Below are 24,506 nucleotides of genomic sequence, written 5' to 3'. Positions count from 1 at the left end.
TTAAAGGGAAAATTCTCTCTTTTTAAAATGAGAATTATTGGGAAAATATTAGATGATACTTAAATATTCCCTTTAGACACTTTTAGTATACTAATAGTGTAAATATATTTGTGCAGGTTTTGTCCGGATCGTCTCGTCAAAGTTATTCACCTTCTGGCTATCAGGATTTCAGTAAGTGGGAATCAGTGCTGAAAATAAAAGAAGGACTTCTAAGGCAGAAAGAAATTGTAATTGATCGGTGAGTCTTTTTTTTAAGTACTAAATATTTCAGACATACAGAAAATGTAGATTACTAAAACAACCTTTGTATCCATTACTTAGAGTTTAAGAAATCAAATCTTACAAATATATTGATGTCTCATGTCTGTCCCTCCCTCAGCCTACCCCAGTTAAGAACCTTTGTGAGAACTGAGGACTGGTCTGTTGGTCTTTCTGTTTTCTACCACGCTCCCATTTACATTAGAGTAACCCATTTGGTCTTTTTTATACATGTAGAAAGTTAGCTGCAATGCTAATGAGCTATCAAGGCTATAAACTGTATCTTTGTGTTTTAAACTTAGAAACTATCAAATTGGAAAGCTACTTTAAAGTGCTAATATTTTAACTAATGTATGTTATGTTAGATCTGAAGAAGAAAAAAAATTAAAAAAAAATCTGAAGACAAAAAAGCTATCAAAATCAGGGATGTTTAAATTAAATGACTTACAGATAAGCATTTGAGAAATTTGGGGGGACAGTTCAAAAATTTTGCATTTTTGAGTCTAAAGCTCTGAAAAACAAGTTTTTTATACTTAATAGAGTCTCCTGATTATTTTGAGCAATAATTGTTAATATTAATTATATTATTTTGGATGTATGTTGGTTCTACATAATTTATGTATACTTTGGAGTCAACTTGTGTACCATGGTGATGGGGGAAATCATTTGAGGAGGCTTTTTTTTTTTTTTTTTTACTGCTAGTTACTGCTTATTAACTTGTGCTTATTTGAGATTAAAGTAGTAGACATTTTAGCCTTAAAATTAAATCTGAGTTGAAACCACTAAATATATTTAATAGTCAAAATTTGAAAAGGTTTCACTTAGAAATTTACCAGTATTAAGCAGAACCTACTGGAGTATAAACTAGAGTACAAACATCTGAACTTTTTCTTCTCTGCTGTGTTCCCAGCATCTTGAACAGAGCCTGGCACACAGTATATGCTTAATGCTTGATCCTTGGTGAGGCAGGAGAGAAGGACTTCATAGACAAGTTAGCCAGAGTAAAAAAGCCATTTTGATTTTAGGCTGACCCTTAACCTAAAAATCAGCAAGCCATAAAAGAATCACAGGACCTAACTCAGGAAATACCACAAACAATTCATCTATGATAGTTAGAAATGCATATAATTACAAACATAATCTATTAAAAATATATATTTCCCAACTTTCTATACTATAGAAGATACTAAGGAAATAATCCAAAAATAATTCAGATTTCTCAGTTTTGCAGTTCTTTATGCAGTCTCATTCACCTCTGCAGTGCCCTTCTTATACCTAGTTTTAGAGTATGAGGATTTAATGAATGAATGCATGTAAAAGCCCTAATACTGCCTCATGCATGGGTGCCATTAGCAAATAGTAGCCACATATACGTGATTTGTAAATAACGGTTGTTTCTGTAGAGCTTGTCTCTCCTTAGCAGACTCCAGACCCCCTCACAGAAGAGACTGTTTCTTGACATTTCATTACTCATAATAGGTCTTCACCAGCATTCATTCAGGAGAAAAAGCTTCATTTTAATGGCAAAGAGGTTAAGGTTGCTGGTTAACCCATGCTGTTACTGATACTGGTAGTTTAATGGTCTGCACTTTGTAGTTAGCTTTTGCTGCTGGATTGGTCAGATAGAATTTAGAAGTAAGTCAATGCACTTGAGACTGATCCAGAGAGGAAACCCTTACACCTTCTGCAATGACATAGGGAGTTAATGTGATTAGTAAATGACACTGGCAGTATAGAGGGGAATTCTCATTTTGTTATTACTTGCAGTGTGCAGTATATATATTTATTTAATTGTGTGTGAAAGTAAAATCATATTGTAATTGTACTAGTAAGCTTTTAAAATCAGTAATGCATTCTTTGGTATAGTGTGGATGCTTTTTTATTGAATTCATAATGTCCTTCTAATTCATCTGCTTTATAAGCTAAGATTTATGATCAGATTTCTCAAAGCAAAGCTAAGATGTACATACTGTAGTTATTAAAGTTATTGAAACTCTGGCTTTACAAATTTGATTGGTTAACATGAGATTTTGTTCATTTTTCTTTGAGAGGGACCCCATAATGCAAGAGTAGTTATTTTCTATCACAGGTATTGAAGTGAGATTTGATTATTTTTATCAGCTAATTTGAGCATTTAGATAGTTTTTTTTTAATTTTTATTTATTTATGTTAGTCACACAGCAAGAGAGAGAGAGAGAGAGAGGCAGAGACAGAGGCAGAGGGAGAAGCAGGCTCCATGCACCGGGAGCCCGACGAGGGATTCGATCCTGGGTCTCCAGATTCGCGCCCTGGGCCAAATGCAGGCGCTAAACCGCTGCGCCACCCAAGGATCCCTAGATACAGTTTTAATAGTTCATTTCTATCTAAATTATTTTGATTGCTTATAACTAGGCACATAGTATTTTAGAATTAATTTCTAAATCCACAATAGACTGTTGAACGATGTGTCGGTTAGGGATCTCAACCTCTTGCACAGTTGAAAATCCATGTGTAATTATTGATTTCCCAGAACTAACATGCTAATGATCTGGAGCCCTACTGATAACATAAGCAGTCCATGTATTGTATGTTTTATTATTGTACTCTTTGTAACAAACTAGAGAAAAGAAAATGTTATTAAAATCCTAAGGAAGAAAAATACATTTAACAGTATTCTGTATTTATTGAAAAAAATCTGCACGTAAGTGAATCTATGCAGTTCAAACTCATGTTGTTCCAAGAATCACGTGTATTCTGTTTCAGTCCCACCTACTGTACTGTAATTCAGTTCTGACCCTACATGCCCTGAGTTAGCATCAGACTCCACAGCTCTAAGGGCATATAGCCCCTAAAAAAACTGTGTAATTTCAGATACCAGTTTGAAGGTGGGTTCCCCAGGCCACTCACACTTCTAACCAACTGCCTACAAATCTAGCTGGTTCCCAGAATTTTTATTGGAGTTTCGTTGTGTAGACATGATTGATCAAATCACTGGCCACATGATTAAACTCAGTCTCTAGCCTCCTCTGTGTCTCAACCATGGAGGTTGCACTGGCTCAGGTTCACAACCTTCTAGTTAAATGGTTGGCTTTCTGGTGAACAGTCCCCATCTTAAAGCTATTATCAAGGGGCCATGAGTTACTTCATTAGGGTAAATGCATGTGTTCCAGGGGCTCATGAATAATACACCACACCACACGGCAAGGATTCAGTCTCCTTCCCAGGAATCAAGAACAAAGGCTCTTTCTCTATTATTGATTCTTCCTTATTTACAAAACCTTAAGATTCGTAGATAAATGCGTAAGAATCCTTTTAATATACATTGGGAGTATTTTCAAGCTAATACACTTAGCTTTGTTTGGCAGGGCCACCTTTGGAGAAATTGAAAATTCTGACTAGTTCAAGAAAAATTAATACAATCATCCTCTTTCCATCAAATTAAAAAATACTAACAGAGTGTATTTAGAAGTACATTTCAAAATTAAAGCCCAGGGCCATATTACTATTGTCCCAACATGTGTGAAAGCTGATTTTGGAAGCTAAGGGTGAGGAGACAGCTTCTTCAAAACTGTTATATCCCTTGTTTATAGTACTATAAGTAGTTTGAAAATGTGAATAATATCCCTTAAGGGAATAGGAGATAAATATCCACATGGCTGTTAAGTTTTTCCTTTTGTGTGCCCTCTATTGAAACAGGTTGGTAAAAAGGAAATGCATGGAAAATTAAAAGAATAAAATCTCATTGGTCTTTGTCTTCCTATTCCAGACCTTTAGCCACCTGTACCTTTTTTTCAGCACCTCTCTCTTTTTAATATGGTAATGAATGCGGGGTGTCTCTTTGATAATCATTTCTGATAAATTATTTAAGATGGCCATTGAGCATAATTCATTTGGTGGTAGTATCCATAATAGCTTTAAAAGCTATTAATTATTTTAAAACTCACAGTAGAAACTTTCCAGAAACCAAATTTAATTAGAAAAGGAAAGGAACCCTCTCAAAAGAAACCTGCTCTAAACCTGTCTCTAAAGCTACGTGCTTTTTCATTTTTGTATTTTTCTCAGCTAGTGATTGAATTTGTACATACTCTTATTTGCTCCCTGGATCTAGGACGGGATCACTGCAGTTCTAGCTGGGTCCAGTATTTCCTTGAGTAACATAGTTGCTGTAGGAGCTCCTTGGTTTTTCAGTTTTGACTTAATTTTTTTAAACCTGTTTTCTGATTTATAGAGGTCATATTTACTAGGTATTTGACCTGATTCCTTTCTTGAGTTGTAGTGGCAGTCTTCATTCTGGTCAGGATCTCACCATCTGTTTAATTCACTTCCCAGGCAAAAGGGATGACTGGGACTTGGTGGGTACCCAGAAGCATCTCCTGCTCTCACCTTTTTAAATTTTTTTTAATTGTGATGAAAACCATCACATAACATGAAATGTATCCTTTTAACACATCTTGTATGCAGGACAGTTTTAGCTTTATGCATAGTTTTTTACAGTAGATCTCCAGAACTTTTGCAATTTGCATGACTGAAACTCTGTACCCATTCAGTAAGAACTGCTTGTTTTCCCCTCCCTCCAGCCCATGGAGACCATCATTTTCTACTTTCTGCTTCTCTAAGTTTGATCACTTTTTTTTTTCCCTTTTGGTATTGTAGGGGAAGAAAAAGTCAGCTCTTTAGAGTTCCTTTGCTGGATCTGGAAATTAAACTGACACAGACAGATTAACAGTAGAAAAGCATACAAATTTATTTAATACAAGTTTTAGGTGACTCAGGAGCCTTTATATGGAAGTGAAGACCCAAAGTGACAGATTTGATTATTTTATGCTAGCTTTGTTGAAGAATGAACAGTCATGGAGGAATGTGATAGGTTAAAGAGTATGAGGTAATTGTATTGTAAACTGGGGGAAATTCAGCAAGGCTTGCTTGGTCGGATTTTTCTTTGTGTCCTTTAATCTTCAGAGATGGGGATACACCTTTCTTTTGGATGTAGAGAGGGCACACACACACACACACACACACACACACACACCCCTTGAGATTTTTGTCATCTGTTTATAGAAGAAGGGCAGGGGTGGGGAGGAGGTCTGAGCGATCTTTCTGCTTTTGCTATTTTCTTAAACTCCTTTGGCTTAAAACATTCAGTATGCCAAGATGCCACATTTTGGGCTGGCATGTCCTAAACCCCATCAAATTTTCATATAAATGGAATCATGTAGTATTTGTCCCTTTATGACTGCTTACTGCACCTAGTGTAATGTCTTTAGGGTTCATCCATGTGGTCGCATATGATAGAATTTTCTTCTGTTTTTTTTTAGACTAAGTAATAGTCCATTGTTTGTGTGTGTCTATGTGTCATATATCTTTATCCATTTATCTGTAGATAAACATTTAGATTGTTTTCATCTCTTGTCTACTGTGAATATCACCTTTGTTGGTAGAAGATATTTTTGGCTGATATATAATTCCTGATTGGCAGTTATTTTCTTTCAGCACTTTCAAGATATTATTCCATTGTCTCTGGTTTCTCTTAAGAAGTCATCCCACAAGTCTTATTACTGACAGATTGAATGCACTCTTTATTATTTTTTTTGGATTTAATCATTTTTTCCATTTGTTCTCAGCAGTTTTACTATAACGTGCCTATTGTGGTTTTCATCATATTTGGTATTCTTGGAGATTGAAGTAGTTCTTGATTCCAGTTTCATGTTTTTCATCAATCTTGGAAAATTCTTGGTCTTCATCTCTTCAAATATTTTATTTCTTTCTGTTTCTGCTAGGACTGCTAATATAATATGTTAGATTCTATCACTATTTCTCATGTCTTTTTCTTCTTTTATTAAGAGAAGTGAAGGAAAGTAGGAAGGACAGTGACTTAAATGTTTAAATTAAGAAGACCAGTTAAAGGAATAGTTAAACATGAAAGAGAACAAAGGAAATACTAAAAGTAAGAGCAGAAATTAATCAAATGGATAAATTGCTAGTTCTCCTAATTAAGGGAAAAAGAGAAAGACTCAAAATATTAGGAGTAAAAAGTAATATAATTATATAGAGAAAGTTTAAATCATTGTCATAAACTAGTATCAATAAATATGAAAACATAAAAGAAAATGAATTTTAAAAGAATACCAATTGACTCAAAAAAGAAATAGAAAACTTACATAAACCAATAGTGTTCAAGAAATGTAATCAGATGGCGTTAACTAGACTTATTGAGGCGATCATTCCACAATATATACACATCAGTATGTTATACACAGTCATTGTTATACACCTGAAACTAGCATGGTATTACATGTCAATTTTGCTTAACAAAAGAAGAAATATAGTCAGCAATTACAGTTTTAGACCCAAATGATTTTAGAATTAAGATTTGCAGAACTATGTCATCATATTTAAAGTGTGTTTTTTCGGTCAGTAGCATATAGTTGAATCTTTCTCTTTATCCATTCTGACAGTGTTCACTTTTTAATTGTTATTTCAGATCATTTACATTTTGTAATTATTGATATGGTCGAGTTTAAATCTCCCTTCTTGCTATGTGTTTTCTAATTGTCCCATCTGTTTTTGGTTTCCCCTTTCTTTCTCTTGAATTAGTTGAGTCTTTTTAAAAATAATTCCCTTTACATCCTTTGTTGGCTATTAGCTATAACACTTTGTTTGTTATTATAGTAGTTGCTGTAGCGTTTATAATATACATCTTTAAAGTGCAGTGGTCTACCCTGAAGCAGTGCTATACTGTTTCATGTACAACATAAGAATCTTATGAAAATATACTTCCATGTTTCCTCTTCCTGTCTGTGAGCTATTTTGTCATATATTTCACTTCTAGAAAGACTATAAAACCCACAGTACATTGTGCCTTTGTTGGTTTGTTTGCTTTACACAATCTGTTAAATTTTTTAAAGATTTACATAGTAAGAACAGTAATATATTTGCCCATGTAGTTAACATTTTTGGTGCTCTTCTTTCTTTTGTATAGATCGGGTTTTCATTCCATATTGTTTTCCTTTGGTTGGAGATGTTCCTTTATCGTTTCTTATACTTGAAGTCTGCTGTGATAGATTCTTTCAGCCTTTAAGTTTTCAAAATCTGTTTCACTTCTATCTTTGATATTTTCATTGGGTGAAGAATTCTAGGCTGACTGTTTTTATTTTGCTTTAAATTTACCTTGGGTAAAAAATTCTCTAGCTTGAAAGCTTCAGTCCCTCCTTCCACTTTTTTAGAGATTCTAATTGCATGTTTTTATTGCTCTGTCTTCAAATTTCCTAATCTTCTCCTGCATATTGTGACCTGCTTTTAATCCCATTAAGGATAATATGTATGTTTTCTATGTCTTAATATAATCAGTGTTTTAGATTTTTGAACATATGAAAATAATTAAACTACCCAATACAGTGTCTTTGTCTATTCTATCATCTGTGTAAGTTCTGGTTCACTTTCAATTTATTGGTTTTTCCTCTTAGGTTATATTTTCCTACTTCTTTGCATGACTAGTAATTTTTGATCAAGTACCAGACTTTATGAATTTTAACTTTTTTTGGATATCATGTATTTTTGTATTCCTGAAATCATGCCCTATGAATTAGGAAGTTTTCCACGGTAGCATTTGAAAACAGGCACGATTCTAGGCCAATACAAGCCCCAGGTACTGTCCCTGTTCTATCCTACATGAGGTCATCTTTTTGGTTGACCATCACGTATCTCTCACCCACTCCCCACATATGCATGCTAAGTAGTTTCCTCATGTGTTTATTTGTTAGTACTCAGTGGAATATTCAGGGTGACTGCACTGTGAACCTAAGTTGTCTTGGTTTTTCTAGTATCCCAGCTTTGTCTTTTCAGCTCAGAGAGAGCTCTTTACCTGAAGCAGTAAGCTCTGGCAGTCATAGAGCTCACCTCATTTGTTGCCCATCTCCCAGAAGTCACTGTTCCATTAAGAGTGACTGTGCACAGTGACTTGAGAGTTAGAGGTCAGTGCCTGTGACCCCCACATTGCTTAAGTCAACTGTAGAAAGGATACATAAACACAGAAATAAAGTAACTTGATTAAAGTAAGCAGTGAGCTGCTGAGCAAAGATTTGAACTTCATGGTATCTGTTTCCAACATGAAGTTTTGTTAAGGTGAAATAAATGTCTGAGCTATCCTAGGATCCAAATTTATCACCAAATTCTCCATCATTGGTGATGGTTATGTGTAGACTGTGTAACCTAGGATTTTGTTGAGAAGATGTAGGATAGAACAGCAGTTGGGCTAAACAATATTTATGAGAATACCTTTCATCCATGACAATGAGATTCTCAGAGTGTCAGTGGATATTTAACTGTTAAACAGAATTTGTATGAATAAAAATAATGGATTTTAAGGTAAAGGCATTCCAAACTGAGGACATAACATTTATTATATCAGGTAACAAGAAAGAAAGCAAAACACATCTTTGTTATTATCTAAGAAGAGTAATCTTTTTATTTTTTTTAAATTTTTATTTATTTATGATAGTCATAGAGAGAGAGAGAGAGAGAGAGAGAGAGAGAGAGAGGCAGAGACATAGGCAGAGGGAGAAGCAGGCTCCATGCACCGGGAGCCCGATGTGGGATTTGATCCCGGATCTCCAGGATCACGCCCCGGGCCAAAGGCAGGCGCTAAACCGCTGCGCCACCCAGGGATCCCTAAGAAGAGTAATCTACAAAAAAGATTATATTTTATAAAATGCCAGAAGTACTCAACAGTATGAGTAAACTTATTTTGTGTTCCATATAACTCATGTTTCTGTGATTTTTATTTTTTTATTTAAAAATTTTTTTAAAAAAAATTTTATTTATTTATTCATGAGAGACACAGAGAGAGAGAGAGAGGTAGAGAGAGGCAGAGACACAGGCAGAGAGAGAAGCAGGCTCCATGCCGGGAGCCTGACATGGGACTTGATACCGCGTCCCAGGATCAGGCCCTGGACTGAAGGTGGCACTAAACTGCTGAGCCACCTGGGCTGCCCAAGGTTCTGTGATTTTAACAAATTCCCTATTAAGAGTGTCAAAGTTGATAATACTTTTAACTTTTACATCAAATTATTAGAATAGTTAAAATTCTGTTTTTAACAGTCTCTTAGTAAAGCATATTCTTTATAATGTCACCTCAATTTATGTTTTGCAGGCAGAAGCAACAAATTACTCACCTACACGAGAGGATAAGGGATAATGAATTACGGGCACAACATGCCATGTTAGGACATTATGTAAACTGTGAAGATTCTTATGTGGCTGGTTTGCAGGTAAGAGAGATTTTTGTAGTTGTTATTTTATTAATACAGCACGTGTTAATTATATAATTAGCTGTAAGATTAGGATGCATTTTTAATTCATTCACATGGTTCATATTCATATATATATAAAATAAAAGATGTCCAAGAACTGTCTTCCAGACATCCAGTTCACATCCCATCCCCACACACATACAGAAATTACTGTTATCAGTTTCTAGTGTATCCTTCCAGAATTGACGTATATATCACTAGCAGATATAAATGTGTTTTATTCCCGTATCTTCACAAAATGTATCAAAATACATACATTACCCAGCACCTTGCTTTTTTCCTTTATAGTACATAAAATTATTTAAAATACAAGGATTCAAAAAGCAGAAACAGGCTCATCAATACAGAGAACAAACTGATAGATGCCTGGGGAATGGGCAGAAAGGGTGAAGGGGAGGGGGAGGTCCAGCTCTCCTCTTACGGAGTGAATAACTCATGGGAGATCAAAGGTACAGGATAGGGAATGTAGTCAGTGGTACTGTATTAGTGTTGTGTGATGACGGATGGCAGCTGCGCTGGTGGTGAGCATAGCATAACATACAGACTTGTTGAATCACTATGTGTACCCCTGAAACTAATGTAATGTGTCAACTGTACTTCAGTCTTTAAAATGCAGTGATTATTTCTATATCTTTACAAAGATAGCCTCCTTTCTTCTGCTTTAATAACTGATTGATTTCCCATTTTATGGAGATAACATAATTTATTCATCTTGTCCCTACTAATCAGACTTTGGGTTATTTATACTTTGGGGCTACTATAAATAATGTGAAGAATAACCTTCTATGAGCACTGTTTTGCTCATATACAAATATTTTTGTAAGTTAAATTCTCAGGTGAAATTTACAGGTGTATGAGTTGGTAATTTTTATTGATATTATCAAATTGCTTTTGTGTTATCGGATTGTGAAGATTTTTGCCTTTCTCTGGTAGATTTGTATATAGGGTAGGGTGGGGGAGTTCTCTCCATGATTTTTTTAAAAAATTAAAAATATTGTAAAATATGTATAACATAAAATCTACCATCTTAACCATTTTTTTCATCTGAACTCTTTTTGAGTAGTTTAATGGTGTCAAATATATTTATAATATTGTGCAACTGTCACCACCATCCATTTTCATACCTCTGTATGTCTTATAAAACTAAAACTTTGTGTCCATTAAACGATAACTCCTCACTTGCCTCTGCAACCCCTTGGCAACTGCTGTTGTACTTTTATTCTCTATGATTTTGATTAGTCTAATTATCTCACATTAAAAAAAAATGTACAGGGGATCCCTGGGTGGCTCAAGTGGTTTGGTGCCTGCCTTTGGCCCAGGGTGTGATCCTGGGGTCCCGGGATCGAGTCCCACGTTGGGCTCCCGGCGTGGGGCCTGCTTCTCCCTCTGCCTGTGTGTCTCTGCCTCTCTCTCCCTCTCTATGTCTATCATGAATAAATAAATAAAATCTTTTTAAAAATTGTACAGTATTTGTCTTTTTGTGACTGGCTTATTTCACTTAGCATAGTTTCCTCAAGGTTCATCCACGCTGTGGCATGTGTCAGAATGTCCTTCTTTTTTAAGGCTGATATATTCCATTATGTGTGTATACATTTTGTTTTATCCATTCATCTGTTGACACTTTGCTTCCACATTAAACAAATATTTATTTATTTATTTGAGAGACAGAGAGCAAGAGCGGAGGGAAGGGCAGAGGGAGAAACAGAAGCAGACTCCCCGCTGGATGGGGAGCCCAATGCAGGGCCAGTTCAGGACTCTGAGATCATGACCTGAGCTGAAGGCAGGATAATGCTCCTATGAACTTTTTATATTTATTTGAATATGGTTGTATAAACATCTCCTGCAGACCCTGCTTTCAATTCTCTAGAGTATATATCCAGAAGTGGAATTGCTGGATCATATAGTAATTGAATTTTTAATTTTTTGAGGAAGCACCATACTGCTTTTTTCCACAGTGGCTGTAACATTTTGGATTTCCATAAATAGTATACAAGGGTTCTAGTTTTTCCACATTGTCACCAGCCCTTATTACTTTTGATTTTTGATAGTAGCCACCCCAGTGGATTTGAGGTGGAATCTATCTCATTGTAGTTTTGGTTTGCATTTCCTTAATGATTAGTGATAAGAGCATCCTTTTATGATTTATTGGCTATTTGTATATCTTCTTAAGAAAATGTTCACATCTTTTGCCCATTTTTGAATTGGTTTGTTTTTGTCATTATTGAGTTTTTAAAGCTTTCTTATGTATTCTAGATATTAACCCTTTATCAAATATATGATTTGCAAATATTTTTTCCTATTCTGTTTATTGACTATTTTCTCTGTTGGTGGTGTCATTTTTTCACATACAAAATTTTTAATTTTTCAAGTCGTTTGTTTACTCTTTTATTGCCTGTGCCTTTGGTGTCAGTATCCAAGAACTCATTGCCAAATTCATTGTCATGAAGCTTTTGCCACATGTTTTCTTCTAGGAGTTTTATGGTTTTAGGTCTTATGTTCAGGTCTTTGATCTGTTTTGAATTAATTGCTGCATATGTTATCAGATAAGGATTCAGCATCATTCTTTTGATGTGGATTATCCTGTTTTCCCAGCATCATTTGTTGAAAAGACTTCCACACTGAATGGTCTTGGCACCTGGTAAAAATCATATGATTTTTACATATATATGTCTTTTGTTATCTAGTACCACACTGTTTTGATTACTGTGGCTTTTATATTAAGTTTTGAAATCCAAAAGTGTGAGTCCCCCAGTTTTGTTCTTTAAGATTGTGTAGGGGTCCCTGGGTGGCGCAGCGATTTGGCGCCTGCCTTTGGCCCAGGGTGCGATCCTGGAGACCCAGGATCGAATCCCTCGTCGAGGTCCCGGTGCATGGAGCCTGCTTCTCCCTCTGCCTATGTCTCTGCCCCTCTCTCTCTCTGTGTGTGACTATCATAAATAAATTAAAAAAAAAAAAAAGATTGTGTAAGTTATTTGTGGTCCTTTGAGATTCTATATGAATTTTAGAGTTTTAGCGTTTTTGAAATTTAGGGTTTTTCACTTTCTGAAAAAAAAATGTGATTTTGATAGGGATTGCATTGAACCTGTAGATCACTTTGAATAGTATTAACATCCTAACAATATTAAACTTTCCAATCCATTAACATGGGATGTGGTTCTTTTAATTTATGTCTTCAGTTTTCTTTCAGCAGTGTTTAGTAGTTATTACACAAGCCTTTTACCTCCTTGGTTAATTCCTAGTATTTTACTCTTTTTGTACTGTTGTTAAATAGGATTGTTTTCATAATTTCCTTTTCAGGTTGTTCATTGAGTGCATAGAAATGCAACAAATTTTTGTGTGTTGACTTTGTATACTAATACTTTGTTGAATTCATTTAATAGCTCTAACAGGCTTTTTGTGGAATTTTTAGGATTTTTTTACATATAAGATTGTGTCATATGAACAGAGATGGTTTCATGTCTTCGTTTCCAATTTAGATTGCTTGTATTTCTCTTCCTTGCCTATTTGCTCTGGCTATAACTTTCGGTATTCTGTTGAATAGAAGTAGTGAAAATGAGAATCTTTGCCTAGTTTCTGATCTTAGAGGAAAAGCTTTCAGTCTTTTACCATTGAGTATAATATTTGCTGTGGGTTTTTTTCTGTATAGTTTTATTTCATTGTGGTGTTTGCTTTCTGTTCCTAGTTATTTGTGTTTTAATCACAAAAGAATGTTAAATTCTGTCATATGCCTTTTCAGCATCAATTGAGATGAGTGTGAATTTTTTTCCTTTATTCTGCTAATGTATATTACATTGATCAGTTTTCACATGTTGAACTATGCTTGCATTCCAGGAATAAATCCTACTTGGTCATAGATTATAATGCTTTTAATATACTGCTGAATTCAGTTTGTTAATATTGTGTTGAGGATTTTTGCATCAAAGATAATTGGTCTGTAGTTAGTGTCTTTGTCTGGCTTTGGTGTCAGAATAATGCTAGCTTCACAGAATGACTTAGGAAGTGTAGTTTCTTCTCTTTCAGTGTTTGAAAGAGATTGGTGTTCTTTGTTACATGTTTGATAGAATTCAGCAGTGAAGCCATCAGGTGCAGGACTAGAGCTTTTTGGGGGGGATCTTTGATTACTGATTCAATCTCTTGATAGATAGGTCTGCTCAGATTTTGTTTCTTCATGATTTAGTCTTGTTAGGTTTTATGTTTTTAGGAATTTGTCCATTGCATATGGTTTATCCAGTTTGTTGGCATACAGTTAATTGTTCACAGTACTGTTATAATCTTTTTTATTTCTGTAGAATTGATAGTTAATGCCATTATTTTCATTTCTGATTTTAGTAAGTAGAGCCGTTTCCCTTAGTCCATCTAGGTAAAGTTTTGTTGATCTTGTTTTTTTTCAGAGAACCAAATTTTGGTTTTATTTTCTCCATTGTTTTTATATTCTCTATTTCATTTATCTCTGTTTGAATCTTTATTATTTCATTCCTTCTGATAATTAGGTTTTATTTATTCTCTTTCCAGCCCTTAGGTTGCAAAGTTAGGCTATTGATTTGAGAACTTTCTTGTTTTCTTCCTATGGTTTTAATATGTTTTTCTTTTGAGTGATGTTGAATTTCTTTTTATATATTTAAGTCCCATTCATATTTCTTTTTTGTGAAATGTCATTTCATATTGATACTTTTGTTTTTTGCTTATTGATTTTATAAGCCCTCACACATGAAAGAAATTAGCTTTTTGTCTATAATTTGATTTGAAAATACATTTTCTGAATTTGTCATAATATTTTCTATTTGTGTAATTCTATTTTTTTTCCTATATCCATTATTTTCTACTATGAAGTTCTTCTAATCCTAATGAATGTTTTATAAATAAGTCCTATCTTCACTAATGGACCCAGTTAAGAGACTACTTAATAAACATCCACTGTGTTAAATTATGAGGTCGTGAAGGTGAATAATAATTCCTACCTTCATGGATCTCAAACTATATAAATGGAGAGACCATAAAGGTAAACATGTTTTTTACTCATTCCTTCAAAATTTTTGTTCAGTATGGGTAAGGCAATGTCTAGATGCAAGAAATAGAAATGTGAATGGGGTTGTTTTTGCCACTGGGAGTACAGCTAATGGGAACACAGACATATAGGGTATAGGAGGTCTTATAACAAAATTTATATGGCTGGAAGGGTGACTTTCCCCGTTATTATTCTTTCTAAGAATTTTTCTTAAATTTTCTTTATATGTTTTTCTATATAGACTTTATATTTGGCTAAATGTTTATTTCCAAAACATTAAAAGCTCTTGGCATTTTATTGGAATCAAAAGTGAGGACTAATAACTTCATGGAGGTATATACTTTATTTATGGAATTTTTTTATTTCTGGAATTAAAAAAATCATTGTAATTGGAATTTTTTTCCTCCATTGTATTTCCAAACTTCTTTTTATATATTAAAGGAATTGGTATATTAAATTTAGGAAATATTGAAGACTCAACTAATTTTCAGACTTACTTGAGGCAGAAGCATTTAACAGAGATTGTAGCTTGCTTACTTTACTCATTAATACATCAGGATATCTCATTATAATGTAGTCTCATCTGTTCTATTCCATGATAGTAAGGCTCTATGGTACAATAGTGTACAGTTATTTAAAAGTGGTATTTCTGTACTATGTAAGTAGTATAATTTGCTTTTATAACAGTTTTATAGAACCATGCAGTTTCTCTATTTAAACTGTTTTTTTCTGAATAAAGGGTTAGCTTGAATTATACAATTATTACATCACCAGAAGTGTATGTATCTTAATATGTATTTGAAAGCTGAAGAAAATGTTTTTTGACACAGAATTAGGCCAGTAGAGGGCTCTCCAAGTCAGTCTACAAGGACATATAGAAATAGCTGGAGGGATATGGAAAAGGAGACTGTAGAAAATATTAGAAGAATTTTAATTTATGTGGAGGAGTTAAAATATTGTCAAGATATTAGAATTCAAAAGATAAGGCCAATTAATAAAAGGGAATACAAGGAAAATCCTAAGTATTAAATGGATATCATAAATATATGGGATGAACTACTTTTCAGTAGATAGATACAGAGAGCTGAAAAATGGCAAGTGTTTAAAAGAAACAAGAGATAAAACAAAATACTAACAAATGAAAAATTTTCTGGTGTGTGAATAGTGCTTTTCTTAATTGAATAAATTTGACATGTAATGTGTAAATTTAAGGTGTACAGCATGGTACTTTTAACACATTATATGTTAATATAGCTATTGCATTAGATAGTTACAGAGTATGTTATTGTCCATATTCATTATACTGTGCATTAAATGTGTATGGCTTATTTACTACTACTTACAAGTTTGTACCCTTATACACTATCACTCTAATCTCCACCTCCCCACCTCCCATTTTTTGTTAACCACTGTTTTACTTCCTGCTTTTTACAGGTTTGACTTTTTTTAGGTCCTTACATTATAAGTGATACCATATGGTACTTCTCTTTCTCTGTCTGACTTATATTGCTTAACATAATGTACTTAAGGTCCATTCATGTCATCACAAATGGTAGGATATCTGCCTTTCTCATGGCTGGATAATATTCCACTGTGCATATATACCCTATCTTTTTTATCCACTGATGGGCCTACGGGTTGTTTCCGTCTTTTAGCTATCTATTATGAATAATGCTGTGATAGACGTGGGAGGGTATACATATTGTCAAAATCCTGTTTGCATTTCCTTGGGGATTTTACCTAGAAATAGAATTGCTGGAATAAATATAGATCTATTTTATTGGTCCATAGTGGCTGGACCACTTTATATTCCCACCAGTGCTGTGTAAGGGTTCATTTTTCACCACATCCTTGCCAGCATCTGTTATTTCTTCTTGATGACAGTTATTCTGACTGGTGTGACAGGGTAGCTCATTGTGGTTTTGGTTTGCATTTTTCTGACTAATGATGTGGAACATTTTCCCATGTGTCTGTTGGCCATTTTGATGTTCTCTTTGGGAAAAATGCCTGTTTAGTTCATTTGCCCATTTTTTGATTGGATTGTTTATTTCTAATTATTGAGTCCTTTATATATTTTGGATATTAATCCTTTTTTGATATATGGTTTCCTGAATTTTTTAAGATTTTATTTATTGGAGAGAGTGAGAGATCACAAGCAGTGGGGGAGGAGTAAAGGGAGAAGCAGATTTCCTTGCTGAGCTAGAAGCACAATGCAGGGCTTCATCCCAGGTTCCTGGGATCATGACCTGAGCAGAAGGCAGATGCTTATGTGTCACCCAGCCATCCCCCTGAAATATTTTTTTTATTATTTTCATTTCATTTCATTTTGTTAATTATCAGATCTTCTGTGCAGAAGTATTTGAGTTTGATGTACTTCCATTTTTTGATATTTTGCTTTTGTTGTGATTTGGTGTCACGTCCAAAAAACAAGTCATTGCTGAGACCAATGTTGATGAATTTTCTCTCTATGTTTCATTCTAGGAGTTTTGTGGTATTAGATCTTTTAAGTCTTAAATACATTTCAAGTTAATTTTTATGAGTGGTGTGAGATAGGGATTCAGTTTCATTGTTCTGCATGTGTTTCTGCAGTTAACCCAGCACATTTGTCAAAGAGACTTCCTTTCCTCTTTGGGTATTCTTGGCTTCCCTGTCAAATATGTTGACTGTATATGCCAGGATGTAATTCTGGGCTCTATGCTCCATTTCATTGGTTGATGTGTCTTTTTTTTTGGTGCTAGTATTGTTTTTATTACCATGGCTTTTTAGTATAGTTGGAAATCCAGAAGCATGATTCCCCTTTGATTTTTTTCCTTTTTTTCTCAGGATTTCTTTGGCTATTTGGGGTCTTCTGTTATTCCCCACAAATTTTAGAGTTGTTTCTTCAATTCCTATGAAGAATAACAAAGGAATTCTTGAATTGGATGTATGAATAATGTTATTTTTTATACACAGCATTTTATATATGCACATTTGGGGCCCATAGCCCCATTCATTCTAATTCCATAGCACATTAAACAAAAAGGAAAGTATACTTTTCATATTCTATATATTCAAAGTTAAGTAAAGTAAATTTTTGAAATAAAATAGCATTCTTTTATGAATTTATAGATGCAAAACATACTCTTGAGAAATAACTCTACTTGCCTATTAAAAACTTTGAACAGCCTTATAGTCAACATGTCCTGAAAAAGATCAGTAAATCTCATAGGTAGAAAATGAGAAATAGTCTTTATCCTAAAATTCACACTTCTTAGATTTTTTTTAGTAGTACAATTACTGAAATTGAAGAGAGACTTGTTATTTACAATGCCTTATACCAAAATTTCAACCTGTGGTTAACAGGCCTCTCAGTGGGGCTGGGGGACCAGAATATAAAGAAACCTTTTCCCTTTTGTTAAAAACTGAAGAAGAGAGAGATGCCTTCTTTTAATATAGGTGGGAACTTTGTAAAGACCAACCAATTGATATTTGTTTTAATTAAGCTTCATTGATGCATCATTTCTTGTTGTCTTTCCATTTTTTTCTTTTTTCCTTCCATTTATATACATTTTTTCTATTTTTTTCTTTTGGCTATTTTTTCTACTACCAAGTTTTTTGGTCTTAAAGAGCATTTTATAAATGAGTTCCACCTTTACAAATGAGGTCATTCAACAAAACATAAACATCTAATGCGGTAAGTGCTAGGGTCACAAGATTTTCTCTTTAGATGGATTTTGAAGCCCTCAGAGATTGTGTAAAAAACCTGTTTATCCATTTCTTTAAAAATTATTTATGTTTACTATAGATAAGACACCATGTAGATGCCAGTAATATAAATGTGAGTCAAGTTGGTTTTTTTCTTCAAAGAGTATACAATCTGTTGAAGAAGACAGATAAACAAGAGACAGTTGCAGCAAGTTTGAGGTGCCCAAATGAGATATATATAAAGTGCTATGGGAATCCATACTCAGAACACATAAATCAACCTTGAACCAAGGTTGGCTCAAGCTTCCTATAGGAAGGGATATCTGATCTGAGGACCTGATGAAGTGAAAGAATTTAGCCAAAAGACATGGAGTAATAGTGCTTGAGGCATAGTATATTGTATGTGAAAAGGTCCAAAGGCAAGAGAGGGTGTAATCCATTTGGAAAACTACAAATTACTCCATTGGGATGAAGTGCAAAATGAGAGAAGAGTAGTGGTAAGAGATATGATTAAAGAGGTAAGCAGGACTCAATAATAGCAAAGGCTCATAAAGTAAAGGACCCATTTATCCCAGGTTTAGATTATAATTCAGTTAATGCCTGTATACTAGCCATAATGATTAATAGCACCCTCTATATTTCTCTAAAGTGTCCTACTTTGGTTACCCCAGTGGCATAACAGAAATTTAAGGTAGGTATTGAGGCAGAAAACAGTCGGGAGGCTATCTTAGTAGTATGAAACTTTAATGAACACCTGAATTTTAAATCCATGTTGGTCAGGAAAAGAGGAAGAATATTAAACATCTGTGTGACCAAGCATGGGCTTGATTTAATGACTTTAATGGATTAGAGAAATGATTCCCTAGTTTCAGATGGGCAAGATTGATTGGCTTATATTGTCAGAGACCAGGATAGAGATGACTGTATCAGGAATTAGTTTAGAGGAGAAAAATTATGAGTTAAGCTTGTATATCATATAGTAAAATTGGGACTGAGGTGAAGAATGAGGCTGATACTCATTGGTAGGTCTAAGGGAGAGATTAGAGATTTAGGATTTGTCAGCCCACCTGGGTGGTTGTTGAAGCTTGGGCATGATCCGGTGTTCCAGGGAGTGAAGAAAATTGGACCCGAAAGTAAAGACAGGGACTAGCAGTATTTTAGAAGGCAGTAAAAGAGCACAACCTGTGAAAGAGTGTGGCAGGGGTGGGTGGGGGTGGCATTGTCATAGACAGGAAGGGAAGACAGGCTTCACGGATTCAGTTGTTGGGGGACAACACTCAGAGGCTGAAAAAGCAATTTAAAGGCTTAAGGCAGTCTGGCTTCAGACCTTTCTCATTCTGTCTCTTAATTTCACCTAGAAGTTCTACAGCTTATCTTGCAGTAAAACACATTTCTGTAGTACAGATTTGCCCATACACAAGAGGTAGATAGAATGATGTCAGTATAGTTTTCAAGTCTCACTGGTTTATATGTGGTTTTTGTTTTGTTCTTCCAAGGCAAGGGGAATTAGAATAGTGAGAGCTAAATTAGGATCTTTGGCAGGCTGCAGAAAAGGCCTAGGCTCACCTACTGCTGTGACAGCAGAAGCCTCTTCAAGCTTCATTTTCAGAATATTGTTAGAGTACTGTTCTGCCTTGGGAAATGCACTCCCTCCTTGGTGGTTTCAGTTCATGACAGAGTGCGTTGCCTCCTAGCCGCCTGAATGGTAGGCCCTGCATTGCAGAGTTCTATCTATATCATCTCAACACCCACCAGACCCTCCAGCATTTTGACTGTGTCCGTGCATGTGGTTTAATATTCCCTGTGGCTGCCTGCCCAAAACGCTCAACTCTTCTCCTCAGTTACTGGTTTAAGTTGCATAGGCTTTGAGTGGACTATTCTGATTTTTACTTTTCCTTTTAAGCCCTACTATTTCTTATGCTTGACTTTTGAATGGTTTTCCAGAAATGTGTGTATGTTGTTGTCATAGAAACACCTATATTAACTAATCTGTAAAATTAATTTTAAATTTCAGAGTAGTTTTAGGTTCACTGCAGAGTTGAGCAGAATGTACAGAGAATCTCATATATCCTGTGCCGCCACACACCTGAGCCTTCTCCACTCTTGGCATCCTGTATCAGCGAATCTTTGTTACAGTTGAACTTAGAGGGACACATCATTATCACTCAAAGGCCATGGTTCACATTGAGGTTCAATCTTGGTATTACAGTTCTGTGAGTTTGGACAAATGTATAATGACTTATATTCATTATTGTAGTATCGTACAGAACAGTTTCACTACCCTAAAAATCTGTGCCTGTTCTTTCCCTCCTGTCCCTCAGCCCCTGGCAACAGTCTTTTTATTGGCTCCAGAGTTCTACCTCTTCCAGAATATGATACAGTTGGAACCATACGGTATATGGCCTTTATGATGGCTTCATTCACTTTTTAATACACATTTAAATTTCCTCTATGTCCTTTCACATGTTGATAGCTCTGTCTTTTTAAGGCTGAATAATGTTCCATGATCTGGATGTACCACAGTTTATTTATCCATTCACCTGCTGAAGGAAGTTTTTAGTTACTTTCAGGTTTTGGCAAATATGAAAAAAGCTGCTATAAACCTCCATGTGAAGTGTTTTGTGTAGAATGCATTCTGTTCATTTGGGTAAATACCAAGGAACACAATTGTTCGATCATATGGTAAGAATATGTTAGTTTTTAAGTAACTGTAACTGTCTTTCAAAATAACGTATTACATTACATTCCCACCTGCAATGAATGGAAGTTTCTGTTGTTCCATGTCTTCGCCATCATTTGGTATTGTCAGTGTTTTGGATTTGGACCATTCTGACAGATGTGTGGGGGTAGGTGACTCATTTTAATTTGCAATTCCCTGAAGACATTTGATGTTTAACATCTTTTCATATATTTATTTGCCATCTGTATACTTTTCTTCAGTGAGGTGTCTGTCTGTTGAGGTCTTTTCCGCATTTTTAATTATGTTATTTTTTGAGTTTTAGGAGGTTTTTTGTTTGTTTGTTTTGTATAATTTGGATACAAATCCTTTATCAGACGTGTCTTTTGCAAATAGTTTCTACCAATATGTGACCTATCTTCTCATTTTCTTATAACGCCTTTTGCAAAGCAGAAATTTTTAATGAAATCCAGCGTGTTTGTTTCTTTTATGAATTATCTTTGGTAGTGTATCTAAAAGTCATTGCCATTTTCAAAGTCATCTAGGTTTTTTCATATGTTATCTTCTAGGGGTTTTATATTTTTGTATTTTACATTTAGGTCTTTCTTCCATTTTGAAGAGTGGAAAACCATTTTCTTGCTTGTGGATGTCCCATTGTTACAGCATCATTTGTTGAAAAGACTTTCTTTACTCCATTGTACTGCCTTTGTTCCTTTGTCAAAAAGCAGTTGACTGTATTTATCTGGATCTGTTTCTGGGTTTTCTATTCTGTTCCATTGACCTGTTTGTCTGGGCTTTCCTCAGTGTCACACGTTCTAGATTGCTATAGCTTTATTGTGAATATTGAAGTCAGGTAGTTCAGTACTCCATCTTTGGTTTTGTCTTTCAGTATTATGTTGGCTATCCTGGGTCTTTTGTTTTTCCATAGAAATTTTAGATAATCAGTTTGTTGCTATCCACAAAATAACTTGCTGGGATGTTGCCTGAGATTGCATTGAATCTATAGATTAAGCTAGGAAGAACCTAACATCTTGACCTTATTGAGTCAATCTAGGAACATGGAGTATCTCTTTATTTCATTCTTCTTTGATGTCTTTGATAAGAGTCATATAACTTTCTTTATATAGATCTTGTATATATTTTGTTATATTTATACATCATTTTTTGGAGGGCCTCTTGAAATCTTGCTGTAATTGCTTATTAGTTTCAGGAAGGGCTTTGGGAGGGATTTTGTTTCGGTTTTGGTCTGTTTTAGGGATTTTCTGTATAGGTGATCATGGCATACATTTCTTTCTTCCTGGCATACATTTCATTTCCTTCTCTTGTTATTACATTCTCTAGGACTTCTAGTACAGTGGTGGGAGGGGAACATTCTTGCTTTGTTCCTGATATTAGCGGGAACACCTCACATTTTTTATCATTAATTCTGGTGTTAGCTGTGGGATTTTTATAGATGTTTTTTTATTGAGTAAGTTTGCCTCTATTCCAAGTTTGTTCAGAGTTTTTATCATGAATAACTGTTGAATTTTGTCATTATTTTCTGCATTTATTCGTGATCATATGATTTTTCCTTAGTAACCTATTGATTTGATGGATTACATTAATTGATTTTTGAATATCAAACCTGCCTGAATTGCAGGAATAAATTTTTAGTTGGTCATTATGAATAACTCTTTTTATATATCCTAGTTTCTCCTAAGGTGGAAGCTTAGATAATTCATTTTAAATCTTTCTTTTTTTTTTTCTAATATATGCACTTGGTGGTATGAATTTCCCTCTAAGCATTGCTTTCACTGCATCCCACAAATTTTAGATAATCTGTATTTTCATTTCCATTTAGTACAAAATATTTTAAAATTTCTTTTGAGATTTCTTCTTTGAACCATGTATTATTTTGTAATGTGTTGTTTAATCTCCAAACATTTTGGGATTTTATAGCTAGCTAACTTTCTGTTGGTTTCTAGTTTAATTCCATTTTGGTTTGAGGGAACATACATTGTACAATCTCTCTTCAATTTGTTAAGGCATATTTTATCACCCCAAATGTGGTCTGTTTTGGTTAATGTTCGATGTGAGCTTGAGAAGAATGTGTAATCTGAAGTAGTCTATACATGTCAATTACATCCAATCAATTGAGTGGGGATGTTTTTGAGTTCAGCTGTGTGCTTGCTAATTTTCTGCTTGATGGATCTGTTCATTTCTGATAGAGGGTTGGTGGAGTCTCCAGCTGTTTTAATAGATTTATCTGTTTTTCCTTTCAGTTCTCACTTTTTACCTCACATATTTTGCTGCTCTATTGTCGGACACATACATATTAAGTCTTCTTGGAGTATTGACCCTTTCATGTAATACTCATTTTGATTCCTTACAACTTTCCTTGCTCTAAAGTCTGGTTTTCCTAAAATTAATATAATTACTCCACTTACCTTTTCTTATTTCAGACTTTTATTTAAATTCCAGTTAAACATCTAATGTAATACTGGCTTCAGGAGTAGAATTTAGTGATGCATCACTTATATAATAACACCCAGTGCTTATTGTAACAAGTGCCCTCTAGCCCATCTGCCGTCCACCTCCCTCCATCAACCCTCAGTTTGTTCTCTATTGTTAAAGGTCTCTTAGGGTTTGCCGCCTCCTCTCTCCTTCTCTATTTTTTTTTCTTCCCACACGTTCATCTGTTTTGTTTCTTAAGTTCCACGTATGAGTAAAATCATACCTGGATTTGACGTGTGGTATCTGACAGTTTGGGGAAAATTCTCAGTCATTATTTCAAATACTGCTTTCATTTTTTCTTCTGGTAATGTTACACCTTTTGTAGTTATCTCACAGTTCTTGGATATTCTGTTTTATTTTTTCTAGTCTTTTTTTCTCTTTGTCTTTTAGTTTCAGAAGTTTCTTATCATATCCTCAAGCTCAGATTGTTTCCTTATCTGTGTCCAGTCAACTAATTAGCCTATCAAAGACATTCTTTTATTTATTTACTTGAAAGAGTGAGATCTACCAACTGAGCCACCCAGCCACCCCTTAAAGACATTTATTTCTCTTCCAGTATTTTTGGTGTCTAAAATTTTTTATTTCTTTCTAAGAATATCCACTTCTGTGGTCACATTCTCTGTCTTTTCTTGTTTGCTGTTTATCTTAGCATTAATGTCCTTTATTAGTCATAGTTTAAAAAAAAAATTCTGGTCTGATAATCCTGGCATTCCTGTCATATCTAACTCTGGTTCTCCTGCTTGTTCAATCTCTCCAGACCATGATTTTACCTTTTAATATGTCTTGTATAGAGGAAGGAGAAGTACTCTCTAGTCCTATGATTGGGTCTTAGTATTTTAATGAGCCCTTTAGTACACCTGGACTGTGAAGTTCACTGGTGCTTCTGGGGTTTTTTCCTTTCCCACCCTTAGGTGGGGCAGGATAGTCAAGGCAACTGGAATTGAGTGTTTTCTTTTAGGTAGGTTAGCTCCCTTCTAGATAACCTTCTGGGTAGATTAGTTTCTAGTTAGTTTCTCCTGAAGGCAGGTTTTGTTAAGAACATAGCGTCCTGGTGTATTTCAAGATGGTTCCTTTTCTCCTCTTTCTGTTGGAAACATTGAAG

General features: G+C 34.7%; 1 protein-coding gene across 2 annotated transcripts in view; it reads left to right on the top strand.

The window, feature by feature from the left end:
- Positions 1 to 24,506, top strand: part of CEP85L (centrosomal protein 85 like) — a 164,671-nt gene that overhangs the window by 96,746 nt on the left and 43,419 nt on the right. For both annotated transcript variants that reach the window (XM_041742672.1, XM_041742671.1), the window contains 2 exons: positions 117 to 238; positions 9,386 to 9,503. In XM_041742672.1, coding sequence (XP_041598606.1) covers positions 117 to 238; positions 9,386 to 9,503 — 240 coding nt within the window. The remainder of the gene's footprint in view (positions 1 to 116; positions 239 to 9,385; positions 9,504 to 24,506) is intronic.

This window comes from Vulpes lagopus, chromosome 2 (assembly GCF_018345385.1).
Source record: "Vulpes lagopus strain Blue_001 chromosome 2, ASM1834538v1, whole genome shotgun sequence".
Lineage (NCBI taxonomy): Eukaryota > Metazoa > Chordata > Mammalia > Carnivora > Canidae > Vulpes > Vulpes lagopus.
The sequence above is the reverse complement of the archived record's forward strand: the minus strand, read 5'-3'. Positions and strand labels throughout refer to the sequence as shown.